Genomic DNA, 13,765 nt, shown 5'->3' on the forward strand with positions numbered 1-13,765 from the left:
ACAGACACAGTTCTTCAAGCTCTCTAGCCTGCAGTTCAGCTGAACAATGCAGGCGTGTGAGTTTTTCACCATCTCCCAAGAATGGCAAAAACTGAGTACATCCAGGTAGTAGGGTGTATGCTATCAATGTTGTGATCGCAAAATAAAACACACCCTGAAAAATTGCCAGTCTCCCTCATCAAGACTACAAATCATAGTGCAGTATTTCTAGCATCCATGTCAAAGAGGTTTTCTTTCATAAACATGTCACAGCAGGCTTCAGCCATGTACCCTGCGGAAATGTTTGCTTGGATGGCAACTAAAAAACAGAATGTAGCAGAAAAGTACAATTTCTTTACCCCCATTACTACCACAGATGATTGTTTGCTTATTTATTTACTTATTACATGAGTGGGCATCCTTCCAGGCTGTTTTGTTTTGTTTTGTTTTGTTTTGTTTTGTTTTAAACAAGCTTTGTGAATGGCTGGTGGGGAAGAGGTTCTCAAAGAATGTGCCATACTGTCTATATATATTTTCTGTTGCTTTCTAAAGTGGGTATGTTTCTCAGACTTCTTTCAAGTCTATTTATAATGTAATTACATTTTAACTGTTGTATGCCTTAAAGATGTAGAATTTTATCTGCACTTGCCTTGTTCCAGAACTAGGTGTAGTTCTAGTACCCTCCAAGAATTCTTTCGCTGGCTGCATATGCACTGCAGAACTGACATGACTTTAACTGCTATGGCTCAATGCTATGGAATTCTGGGGTTTGTAGTTTTATAACATTTATAGCATTCCCTGTCAGAGAGCTCTGGTGCTACAACAAACTACATAGCTCAGATTTCCATAACACTGCAACCAAGTGGTTTGTTGGTAGAGACCACTTGCTGTCTTTTGGACTGTCTTTCAAGGCATGGCTATGCCCACTGTCATGCTGAGTCTTGCACACTAGAACCTCACCAAACTACTGATCCCCAGATTCCACAGTATGAATCCCTGGTAGTTAAACTAAGATCAAGGCACTATCATTGTCTAGTGTGAAAGGGACCTAAAGTCCCATTGAACAAAGTGAGGTTTGCATCTGATGAAACAAGTCCTGGAGGACCAGGTCGTACAACTCAACAAAACCCAGAATCCACAAAAAAGGTGATGCCTTTCTTGGCCAACCAAAATGCAGGAAATGCCTCATGGGTGCTGTCAAACCTCCATTGGGCTTCTTTATCAACCGGTAGCTGCATCTGCCCTGTAGAAATAAAATCTCTTTATAACTTGATGTGCCTCAGTGCTAGGAAATCCTGGGAGCTGCAGTTTAACTTTCACTGCCAGAGACCCCTGGTCTCCAAATCCCAGAGTTCCATAGCACTGAGCCCTGGCAGTTAAAGCAGTGTCAAAGCGGATTCTTTCCACAGTGCAGAGGCAAGCCTAAACCTCTCATTTGCGGGCAGAGATGTTAGCTATACAGTCCTCCAGGGACACTGAGAATATGGGAAATCACGAATAACTCTGCCCCAAACTTAGAAGCCAGTTAAAGGGAAGGGAGGGCAGGGGGAGAGGAGCAGGGCTGGGCTCCTGTTTTCCCACCCTCCTTGGCCCCTTGAGACCATTGCTTCCCCAGCCCCATGAATCTGGAGGTCCCACTGTGTCTGGAAGGGAGTCTTCTGAAGGGCTGGCTCCAAGGATGGGCGCCCCTTCAACATCTGCCAAGGCAGGGAAAAGGGGGGGGGGGACAGCAGAGGAAAGCGAGAGGCGGAGGGAAGAGGAGGGAAGCTTCGCCCAAGCCTATAAAAGGGGCTCCCCTTCCTTTGAGAGAGAGAGAGAGAAGCCGGGTGAGCGTGGCTGGATCCTCGACGCCAGAGCCCCTTTCCCGCTCCGCTTGAAAGACCAGGCTTGAGCTTGGGACCAAGGCTCCGGAGAGCAGGGCTCGACCCCACCTTGAGCCCAACCCCAGACGAAGAAGGGAGGATTCCAAGGCAGAGGCTTGTGGCAGCACTCTCTGAGACTCCCGGGAAGAAAGAAGTTGGCAGCAGGAGCTTCGGTAGGCTTCAGTCTGAAAGGAGTCACACTCTCTCAGCCTCAGAGGGTGGCAGGGGCACAACTGCTCTCCTCAGCTAGGCTTCGGTCTGAAAGGAGTCACACTCTCTCAGCCTGGAGGAAGGCTCCCCCAGGATGACCTCGCTGCCTCCGGGGCCCTGGAGCGAGGCGGGCCCCAACGCCAGCCTCCTCCTTCACCCGGGGAACTGGTCCTGGGCTGCCGCCGGGGCTCCGGGGGCCAACGTCTCCAACCAGTTCGCCCAGCCGGCCTGGGGGGTGGCCCTGTGGTCGGTGGCCTACGGCGGGGTGGTGGCGGTGGCGGTGCTGGGCAACCTGGTGGTCATCTGGATCATCGTGGCCCACCAGCGCATGCGGACGGTGACCAACGCCTTCCTGCTCAACCTGGCCTTCGCCGACGCCTCGGTGGCCGCCTTCAACACCTTGGTCAACTTCCTCTACGCCCTCCAGGGCCACTGGGCCTTCGGGCAGCCCTACTGCCGCTTCCAGAACTTCTTCCCCATCACCGCCGTCTTCGCCAGCATCTACTCCATGACCGTCATCGCCGTCGACAGGTCAGAACCCCCCCCCCCTCAACCCCCCAATCCCCGGCCAAGGGAAGGCCTCCTTGCCCCCAGGGAAAGAGATTTGCCCATGGGAGAAGCATACTTGTCCATGGAGGACCATTGGGGAATACTTGCCCATAGAGAAACACAGTGGGGAAACACAAGGGAATCTCAGCCAAAGCACCCCCAAGAAATGTGTAAAGACCTCCAAGAAGGAGGCTCCACCGCCCTTCAAGGGAGTCTTTCTTCTAATGTTCAGCTGGAATCTCTTTTCCTGGAGCTTGCATCCATTGCTCTGTGTCTTCGTCTAAAGGGGTGCTTTTAGTGGAGTGAGGAAGTCGACTTTAGTCTAGGAATGCTCCTACTGCCAACTTCTTTCTTCCAGTTAGTCTCAACGGTGCTACTAGATCTCTCTACAGACTAACATGGCTATGTCTTTGAATTGTATCGATAAGGTTGGGCATGCTGAGGGATGGGAAAGAAGGGCTGGGGAGGGGGGTCAGGGGACTTGTAGTTTCCCTCCTTAAAAAAATAGCTTTAGCTTGGAAATTAATAATAATAATAATAATAATAATAGCAACAGCAACAACCATCCAGCCCCTCTTTCAAAACCTCCTAAGAAAGAGATTATAACATGCTGCCTTGGAGTTGTGATGGAGTCTCCTTCTTTGGAAGTTTTTAAACATAGGCTGGATCTGCCGGAAGTGCATTGACTCTGTGCTTCTGCATGGCAGTCTGGGGTTGAACTGGGGGGCCCTAGAGGTCTCTTCCAACTGTAGGATTCTATGACTCTATGAAATATTTGAAGGGATGTCATATTGGGGATGGAGCAAGCTTGTTTTCTGCTGCTCCAGAGACTAGGACCTAGAGCAATGGATTTAAATTACAGGAAAAGCAATTCCAAGTCAACATCAGGAGGAACGTCCTGACCGTAAGAGCTGTTTGACAGTGGAACACACTCCTTTGGAGGGCAGTGGAGTCTCCTTCTTTAGGGAGTGTTAAACAGAGGTGGAGACTCCACCACAACTCCAAGGCAGCATATAATAATAATAATAATAATAATAATAATAATAATAATAGTTGTTGTTGCTATTATTATTATTCATAGAATCATAAAGTTGGAAGAGACCACAAGGGCCATCAAGTCCAACCCCCTGCCATGCAGGAACTCACAATCAAAGAATCCCCAACAGATGTTCATCCAGCCTCTGTTCAAAGACCTCCAAAGAAGGAGACCCACCACACTCCAAGGGAGTGTCTTCCACTGTGGAACAGCTCTTACTGTCAGGAAGGTCTTCCTCATGTTGAGGTGGAGTCTCTTTTCCTGTAGTTTGCATCCCATGTTCTGTGTCCTACTCTCTGGAGCAGCAGAAAACAAGCTTTCTCCATCCTCAATATGACATCCATTCACCAATGAGCAGCTAAGCAAGTAGGTCAGTAATGTCATTTTCCCCTGGTTTCTTTCCAACTTCCTTTCTTCCCTGGCCTCTTCATGAGCTGGGACTTACCCTCAGGGCACTAGATCCTACCTGATCAGCCTTGAATAGGGAGACTGCCAAGAAATACCAGCTATATTTCAGAAGAAGATAATGAGTATTTTTTGCCCCTAGAAACATTATGACATTCATGGGTTCACCATATGTCAGCAGGCATCTTGGAGGCACATATCAGCAGAGTGTGGTGGTTTGAGTGTTGAACTGTGACTCTGGAGACCAGGGCTTGAATTCCCGCTCAGCCATGAAAACCCACTGAATGACCTTGGGCAAGTCACACTCTCTCAGCCACAGAAGATGGCAATGACAAACCCCCTCTGAAGAAACTTGCCAAGAAAATTTTGTGATAGGGTCCTAGGGTTGCCACAAGTCGGAAAAGACTTGAAGTCACACAACACACACACACACACACACACACTTTCACTAACCATCTTTCCTTGAAGGAAGAGTCTGTTGTGTTCAGATCTATGCAAGTATATCAGGTGGTTTAAATTTCCCTCTTCTCTGAGTCCGTTTTTTTTTTAAGTGTCACTCTCAAGATGAAGAGCTACATCTAAGTTACAGCAGGAGAATGGAGTCCTATGTATATTGTTTCCTCTCTCTGCTCTGCTTCAGAAAACATTCACTGTCCTCATTTTCCATTCCCCATATCTGCTGCAGTTGTACAGGATAATGTTATCCAGTCTCGGATTTTCCACCCCCAGCTGGCATAAGAAATATGTGGTGTTTTTCATGCTGGGATGTGCATCCACCAGGACTGGGGTAGAATATCTGTCAAGCATACAAATGTCACTTCTGGATGCTTTAGTTATTCTGAAAGTTCATGATGAATGAGATTGTCTCCCTCCTGTTGTCTCTAAGCATTAGCCGGAAGAGTTCAGTTAGAGCTTTCACTGTTGGTCCTCATTTGTGCCGTGGGAAGATCAGAGCTTAGAAGAGTTCTTTTTTAGGCATTCCAGCTCACAGAATCCCCCCAAAACTGGTATGATTGTGGATGTCAGGATTCTAGGGGCTGTAGCTTTTTTAAAAAGGATTTTTTTCCAAGCTCTGAGTATGATCCAAAGAGATGAGCTTTGAGATGGGACTTTTATCATGCAATCACTCTTGGTTAATTTTTTTTTTAGGGTGTTGCTATCACTGCCTTTCATTTGAGTTCCCCCCTTTTGTCTGACTGCTTCTCCTATGTTTTTTAGTCAGAGAAAATCCATTAAGAATGGAATTAATAGAATGTCTCTCCTCAGGGCTGTTTTGATTGTTTGCAGTAGGAGCTATCCACATAGAAGCTCCCTGAATTTATTTTACGCGTGAGATGAGATGTTATAAAATGCCATGAACATGACATTTGTGGAGGATTCACAAACAGGCGCACTATCCTGTCTTTTAATTATTTTTTCGTGTATTTTAATATCAGAGGATTTGGGAGATCTGCCCTGCCTTCCATACTGGGGAAGAAGTTGCAAAATCTGAAGTGTATAAAATGGGCTGGACTTATTTAGAAAGGAGGGGATACATTATGTATATGTTCAGAGGCAGATTGTTCTGGTTCATTAAAAGTCATATAATGTGTAGGCATTATGTGTGATGTCACATAATGTGGGGTAGGTTGTTCTGTACATACTCAAAGGCAAACTATTATCATTCCAGCTCTTATGTATACAAAACATAAATGAATTTCATGTTTAGACTTGGGTCCCACCTGCAAGATATCTTGTTATGTATTTGCAAATATCCCAACATCCAAAAATCCAAAATGCTTCTGGTCTCAAGCATTTTGGATAAAGGAGATGGAGCCTGTGCATACTTTAGATGCAGCTGTCAGATATCCCCATTCTTTGCTTCTTGTATTTAAATTGCAGACACAATGCTGGAAGTATCAAAAAATGTCAGGACTAAATTTCTAGATCAGACAAAAGGCCTTTGAATTCAACATGCTCTGGTCAGATTATTTAAAGATGGATTGGTGTGAGATCTGCCAAGCAGTTCTTCAGATGTGTGAGGCTACAATCTCCATCACTCCCCAACCAGCATGATCATGGGAGGGTTACCAGGTTGATAAAAAAAAAATTCATTAGTAGATATGTCCACCAGCTGCCAAACAGGCAGACAAGTGTAGCACAGAGCCTAAGTGTGTGACACCTGGAGTGCATTTGTAATCTTGGAGTGTATTTGTATTCAAAGTTCTTTGAGTACATTTGTATTCTAAGCTTATCCTCCCTTGTAAGTACTGTAATTGACAAATTTAAATATGGCCACAAAAGTTATTTATCTGCCTGAGGACATAATCTGTGTCACCTATTTTTGTCAGAAGGAGATGGGGAAATAGCCTATAATTTGATAAATATTTCTCTTCCTATGTAGATGAAAATGAATCATTCTTCCCAAGGGAACTATCAGTTGAGAGTCTGTTTTATAAGACTGGCAGATATGGGCATAAACACATTTTGTTTCATGACAGTTAGAATATTTCAAGAACTCTGTGTTTGAAATGATGTGGCCAACAAGTAGATGGCATGTTGCATACAATTTTCACAATTTTGGGGTGTGTGGAGACATGTCACCAGAGGACCTGGTACTTGAGGTAACAGTGAGCCCTTGGTGTCTGCTGGGGTTTGGTTCCAGGACCCTCTGTGGATACCAAAATCCATGGGTGTTCAAGTCCTATTAAATACAGTGGATAGTAAAATGATGTCCCTTATATAAAATGGCAAAATCAAGGTTTTTGTTTTGTGTGTTTTTGTGTGGATTTCAAGCTGTGGATGCTTCAATCTGTGGATAAAAAAATCTGTGGATATGGAGGGCCAACTGTACAAGGATACCTGAAGAACTGATTTCATGATCTGAGTGGGGAAGGGAGCAAGTGCCTTATCCTGCCACTGAGGATGAAGCATCCCCTACAAAACACCTAACATTTCTCCCGTATAGTCTGCCTCATACACTCAATATGAGTGTATTTCCTATATATGGAAGTTTATTCCCATATCACCTTTGTGTTTGCTACTTTCATTTCCAAAGAAGAAAGGTATTTACTTCCTTCACAAACTAAATGCGTTAGTGTTTGGATTTTTTTAAAAAAAAAATACTTTCACTCAAAGGAGTTATTCTTTAGACACCCCAAAATACCTGCATAGCTATTGTATCTGTATTATATATAAAAAGTGGCTTGATTTATGGTTCCAGGACAGGAGTGCATGATACATATCATTTTTCTAAGCAAAGTTGGAAGAAAGATCTCCTGGGAAGCCAGGTATAATGTTTTGAGTTCCCTTGTCATAGGAAGGTAGAATATTTTGAAAAAAACAGTTGTACAAAGATTTAAGACTTTGGTGTCCATAACTTATACATTTTTCTAATTTTAAGATTCTGTGACAATATCTTTGGAGGTCTTTAAGCAGAGGTTGGATGGGCATCTTTTAGGAGTGTGGTAATTGTGTGTTACTGCATAGCAGAGGGTTTGACTAGAAGGTCCTTGTGGTTCCCATCTCTAAGATTCCATTGCTCTACATTCAATGATTTTAACTCAATGGATAGAAGAGTCTGAAGATATAAAAGCTTCGAAAGAGTCATTGAATAGTATCTAAAATATGCATGGAAGCTGTTATCCCCATAGGCTCCCAATGATATCCCTGTTCAGTGTGCTTTAAATCAAGAGTGAAGAACGTACAGCCATCTATGCTGAATTAGAACTCCCATCATTCCCAACCACTGATCTGTTGTCTGGGGCTGGTGGGAAGTAGAATCCAACAGTATCTGTAGGGCCAGAGATAGGACCCCACCTGTGTCTTTAATCTCTCCCACCACACTTAGTATCTACTTTTTACACTATCCCAATGCGTTGTTGCAAAGAAATTGTTCTTCTGTCCCACACAAGTGATCGTTGAGGCAGATAACTCCCAGGGACACTTTGTGGGATACTGGAGTATATAACCTTTAAAAAATATGGCAGGTGGTGGGATTATTCCAAGATTTTTCCCAAATTATATCTGTCAGTCCTTGCTATATTTTCTGCATTATTGTTATGTCTTTATTCTGTTAATGCTCCTGGTGATTCACTTGAGCACTGTTCTGCCTTTCCCACTGAGTCATTTCTGAGTCTGCTGCTTGAATGTAGAGATCAACCTAAGGTTTGTCACAATGAAAACTTTATCTCCTTAAGGAGCCATTATCCCCAGTCAAAACAACATCTCAAAAATCTCCTCTGTGGGAGATAAGACAAGTCTGTTTGGATGGTGTGTAGCGTCATGATAGCACTTCCGAGAATTGCCTGACTCCCTGCAGAAATTGTACCAATATAACTGAAGGGAGATGAATATGCTACTTTCAGATCCAGGGAAGAAAGGTATTATCTTCCTTCATAAACTAAATGCATTAGTGTTTGGGTTTTGGGGTTTTTAAAAAAAAAAAAAAAGATTACTTTCACTCAAAGGAGTTGAATAGTTGGAGACAGCTTGCCATTCTGAAGCACCATTCCCTAGATGGCATGGCAGTAAATCTGTGTTTGCCAACAAGAATGGCTTTGACAGACAGCTGCAGTCCTTTCTTGTTCTTCTGTGAGTATTCTTGCATACTGTGGGTGGCTCTCAGGGTAAGATTCCCTCCAGACTAGAGTTGTGAATACCTGGGCAGGCTTGAGCAGAACAGTCCTGATTAGTCCTCAATCATCCTACTTTTTCAATTGTAGGATTGTTTTGTTTGTTTTTAATGAATAGCACTATAATTCTGTAGTGGGAATGGGCTCCAGGATTTTTTTTAATTTTTTTTAATTTATTTTGTTAACAAAAATTATGATCTCAGTTGTCATTCCCCTTGGATTCTCTAGTTCCTTCTGAGTTTAGTTGGACTCCCCATAGTAGCTGGAGGGGAAATGGATTTTCCCAGCAACACTGTTTTTATGAATTACCTGTGTTGTCATCCAAAGACTGTCGGGGTGGCTTGGTGTTGCATTGACAAGACCCATTAGCTTTACAAAAAGGCTTGCTTCTAGTGAAGATCTATCAGTCAGTTTATCTATCTATCTGTTTACATTTTTGGATTCTTCTTAATGTTGCACTTTAAAATTTTACAACCCTATGTTAGCACCAATCACCACATATCCTCCAATTTGATCCTCTATCATCTCATTTTTTTCAACTGCTTTTTTAATATCCCAATTTTCTCTCCTCGTCTCACTTTCTCCTTTCTCTTCTGTGTACTTCTGTTGCTGCAAACTGGGTTTAAAGTGCAAAAGTAGTTTGCATTCTTTTAACTCATCAGGAAGAAGTGGAGAGGAGGAGTGGAATTTTGCACCTCTCAGTTGGTTCAGGCAAAAGCAAAATGCTGCAGCCAGTCCTAGTTTAACTGTTCTTTCTTCTTTATAACTTTTGTCATCTTGATCACACTCTGATGTTGCTTGCCCTGTTTTTATTTGTAAAATGTTGAAGAGTATTCCAGCATTCATCCAAAAGAGATATGAATAAACATCAAGTGAATGCCTTTTACTGTGAAAAAATGTAAGTTCAACAACAATCCACTGAGTACTGATCATGTTGAGTGGCAACAGAGTGGTGTTTGTATTCTTGTCCGGATGGAAATTCTTTTTCCTTATTTCCTTAAAATTCTTCAACCCAATACTAGATGTTTCATTAAAATGTGTCTGTGCATCATTGAAGGCTAGAAACATATTTCTAGAGTAGATTGTCAGAATGCTAAATAATCCCTACTGCAGGGTTGCACATTAAAAGTTGATTGTTGATGTCGGAAAAATAGTTTTTCCCTGAGTTACTCTGTCAAGTAGTGATTATTCTATGTAATTCTAGAAAGAGGCTATTCACGAGTCTACATATGTGAAGATTTACAAGGAATAACTAATACATGTGGATTAAATGTAACCAATCTTGGGCATAAGCCACAAAACCATATTACCTTTCAGAAGTAATCATTTTAACCTGTTGCAGTAAAACTAATAAGGGCCATTTGTCTTTCTGATGACATGCATTCATGAACTAAAGACCATTACATAAGGTCCATAGTGTCAGGACTGGCCCTGCCATTAAACAAAGGGAGGGAGCCCTCCCCCCCCCCCCCCAGCACAACTGCTGACCTGATATAAAGAGAACAGCGGCCACCTCCTGCAGTCATTCCCCTTTACTGAAGGTCAAAGCTGTGGGATTCAGGCAACCTGCCTGGCACCCGCTGATGTGGTCTACACTTCTCAGATGACAGAATGCATGTGTCTACAAGTCTCATTTGAGCATTAAAAACATGTTCCTGGAATTTGAGCTTTGCAAAAATGTCCGTGGAGAGAAAATGTTGCCATGTGGAATGTGAGAGAAAATGTTGCCCTGGGGAGTATTCTTGTTCAGCACTAATTGATCATCCCCTTTTCATGTTCTTTTTTAAAGTTAAGCTTTGAATCCTTGGTGCTGGGAGCAAGAGTTGGACTGAAACATTTAAAAATAACTTTCTAGCTCTCAGCGATGCAATGCTATACTATGCAACTGTCCCAGTTTGGTGGGGACAGTCCCAATTAATTATATGTTCCACTTTTTCAGCTGTCCCAGTTTCTCTCCCTTCCTCTCGCTTTCTTCCTTTGTCCTCAGCTTATTTCATTTGCTGTAAACTGTACTCAGAGACCCAGTGTGGTGTAGGGTTTTTTTAGTGCTGGATTGTGACTCTGGAGACCAGAGTTCAATTCCCCTCTCAGCCATGAACCCCACTTGTTCATGTTCTGTTAAAATAGGAAATTATCCAACCTTTCTATTTTCTCTTCAAAGAAAACCTAAGGAGCTTGAATGAGTGGAAGCCACTTGTTTGCTCTTCTTTCTGTGGAAAGCATTAAGCAAAGTGTTTTATTAACGGTGTTATTTTGGAGGCAGATCACTTACCTGAACTCTGCCCAGTGTGTCTGATATATTATATGCAGTATTAAAATTCATGAGCGATAATTGCCATTTAATTTTTTAAAAACAAACTAAAGAAGGAAAATGGTATGAATGATTCAAATGACATTGGGATCATGTTTTAATAACCAATATAAGGAAGCACTACATGTGGATTCTATATCAGTGGGAGCTGTCCTGTTGCTGCAGCAGTAAGAAAGAAAGAACATGACAGCCAGCAATGAGCTGTATTGATGATTGTGGTTCAAACGGGTCAGTAACAGGTCCTGAGCAAAAGTCATGGAAACGTAAGAGGGGAAGTTCTCACTTTCGCTAGAGTGAGCTAGAGATTTGAGGAGGGGACTCAACAAATGGGTTCTGCCTAACACCCTCCTGCTTCAGTAGGACCATTTGGTGGAACAGGTCTCCTGGTGGAAGCAGCAGAGAGCAATAGTATTCCTGTGAGATCAAACATAAGCATACCTGTGGGAGTAGTAATTTTAATTTCCCACAATATTTCTTAATCTTTAGGGTTGTTTTCCAGTAAAAGCACTCTCCTTGCTAACAGACGTGTTTTATTTATACAGGACCTTCCAAGTGTCCCCAGTTTCTCTCTCCTCCTCCTACTTTGCACCTTTGCCCCCAGGTTATTTCAGCTGTTGCAAACTGAGTTCAGAATGCAAAACTGAACCCACCCAGCCCAGCACAGTACAGCCATGCAATGGGAGAGACAGTTTTTCTGGCCTCAAAGGAAACAAAACCAATTTAATGCCAGGGTGCACAGTGCCATGACAGGGAGCATGGGGGAGGGGGCATCCAAAGTGAAGGGTCAGCCTATTTAAGGCCTTGCCACCCTTCTTTTTCCTCTTTGCCTTCTCTTCCTTTAACCCACCCTCCTGCCTCTACCATAGTGTGAGCAGTGCTGGTTGCTGTGGGGCAAGGCAGGAATCTCCCCCTCCCTGCTTTTTCCCCTACCCCTTCACTGTTGGTAGGGACTTGGACAATTGGCCTAGGGTGGTGTCTTAAATAGGTGGTCATTTGGCAGGTAGTGTAGCAGGGAGATGGAAATAAGCACCTATGGTACCCTTTTTGGTGAAGGGCAGATACCGGAAACAGCCTCTTTAGGTCCTGCAACTAGAAGGGTGGGAAAGTAATTTTAATTTTCCACAACGTTTAAAAAACAACTCATATTATTAGCGGACTCATATTATTAGCCAAATTGTGCTGCACCATAGCAGAACTAGAAGGGAAAGAACCAGGTTGTTGTTTTTTTACTGTTGAATCTGTGGAATTTAACAAGAATTTTAATTTGCTAGGAACTTTTACAAGAATGTGTATGTGTGTACATGTGTGAGTGCCTGTGTGCCTTCACATTGGCTGTAAACTTATGTGATCCCATGAACTTCATAGGGTTTTCTTAGGCAAGGACACTAGGAGAAATTCCTACACATAGAAAAGATGAAGGAAAGAAAGAGGGGCAGGAACTGATCGTCCCTCATTATGTGGCACTCCCCTCCATTTTATTAATGTAAACAGCCTCCTGCAAACTGCATCCATAAGATATGATGAACTATGAACATACTCTACAGGTAGCTGACCAGCCTCTTTCCCAAGATGTCCAGAGGAGACATCACCATTACCATACCACTTTAACTATCAAGACGTTCCTTCTAAGGTACATTCAAAAACTACCCTCCTATAACTTAAGACCATTAGACTTGGTCCTAATCTCTGGGTCAATAGGGAATAAACCTGGAGTCACAGGAGAGATATGTGAATGCAGGGTCCCAGAAAGACAAAACTCCCTATTAATAATATGGCACAGGGCAACATCGGAGGTAGCACCAAGCCCCAGCCACCAGGCATGCTTTCTTCAGACTACCCTAACTCTCAGGAGCCCACCAGTCACCTGCTTCTGCCTTTGGAATGAAGGAGCAAAAGCACCTTTGAGGCCCACAGAAGTGGCTAGGAACAGAAGCGCCACAGCCATCACCTTGACATTTCTGCTTGTTGGTTCCAAAGGCAGAAGGGAGTGGCTGACAGCCCCCCAGAGATGATGGAGACTAAGGAATATGGCAGCCTCCACTGCTGCTTTACACCATATTATTAGTAGGGACGCAATCATCAGCATGATTTGCTATGCGCACAGGATCCTGAAACCAGTCCCCAATGGATACTGGAGTTTATTTTCAAGTTTATTAAGGCCTTTTGAAATATGTTCCTAATGTATTAGCCATCCCTCCCAATTTTGTGTTATCCTGAAACTTGCTAAGGATTTCCTTCACTGTGTCATGTAAGCCAGTGATAAAAATGTTGAAGATTAATGGCCCTAGAACAGAACCCTCCAGCACTCCACTTGAGACTTCCTTCCAGTCTGAAATGCAGCCCTTGATTATTACTCTTATCAGCACAGTTTTCTAGCCAGTTGTGGATGCATCTGATAGTGTTCCAATCTAGTCCACAATTAATCAGTTTGCTAATCAAAATATTACGGGGGACTTTATCACCTGCTTTGTTGAAATCCAGATAAATGACATCCACAGAATTCCCAACATCTACTAAACTAGGGATCTGATTTTAACAAAGAGATAAGATTAGTTTGACAGGATTTTATTCTTGACAAAGCTATGTTAATTCATACTTGTCATCTCTTGTCATTGAGATACTTGCAGACAAACTCCTGTATAATCTGTTCTAATATTTTCCTGAGATTGAGGTCAGGCTGACTGGTCTCTCCTCAATACTGTCTTTCTTTTCTTTTTTCTTTTTTTGAAGAGAGGGACAGTGTTTGCCTTTCTCCAGTCTTCTGGCACCTCACCATCCTCCAAGATTTCTCAGTAATGAT

At 43.1% G+C, this 13,765-nt stretch overlaps 1 protein-coding gene across 2 annotated transcripts in view; it reads left to right on the plus strand.

Annotated features, from left to right (window-relative positions):
• Positions 1 to 2,136: 2,136 nt before the first annotated feature.
• TACR3 (tachykinin receptor 3) overlaps positions 2,137 to 13,765 on the plus strand; it is a 51,167-nt gene continuing 39,538 nt past the window's right edge. For both annotated transcript variants that reach the window (XM_089527076.1, XM_089527078.1), the window contains exon 1: positions 2,137 to 2,582. In XM_089527076.1, the coding sequence (XP_089383202.1) occupies positions 2,146 to 2,582 (437 nt within the window). In that variant the 5' untranslated portion in view covers positions 2,137 to 2,145. The remainder of the gene's footprint in view (positions 2,583 to 13,765) is intronic.

This window comes from Sceloporus occidentalis, unplaced genomic scaffold, assembly GCF_023333645.1.
Source record: "Sceloporus occidentalis isolate IW3139 unplaced genomic scaffold, rSceOcc1.0.p SCAF_5, whole genome shotgun sequence".
NCBI lineage: Eukaryota > Metazoa > Chordata > Lepidosauria > Squamata > Phrynosomatidae > Sceloporus > Sceloporus occidentalis.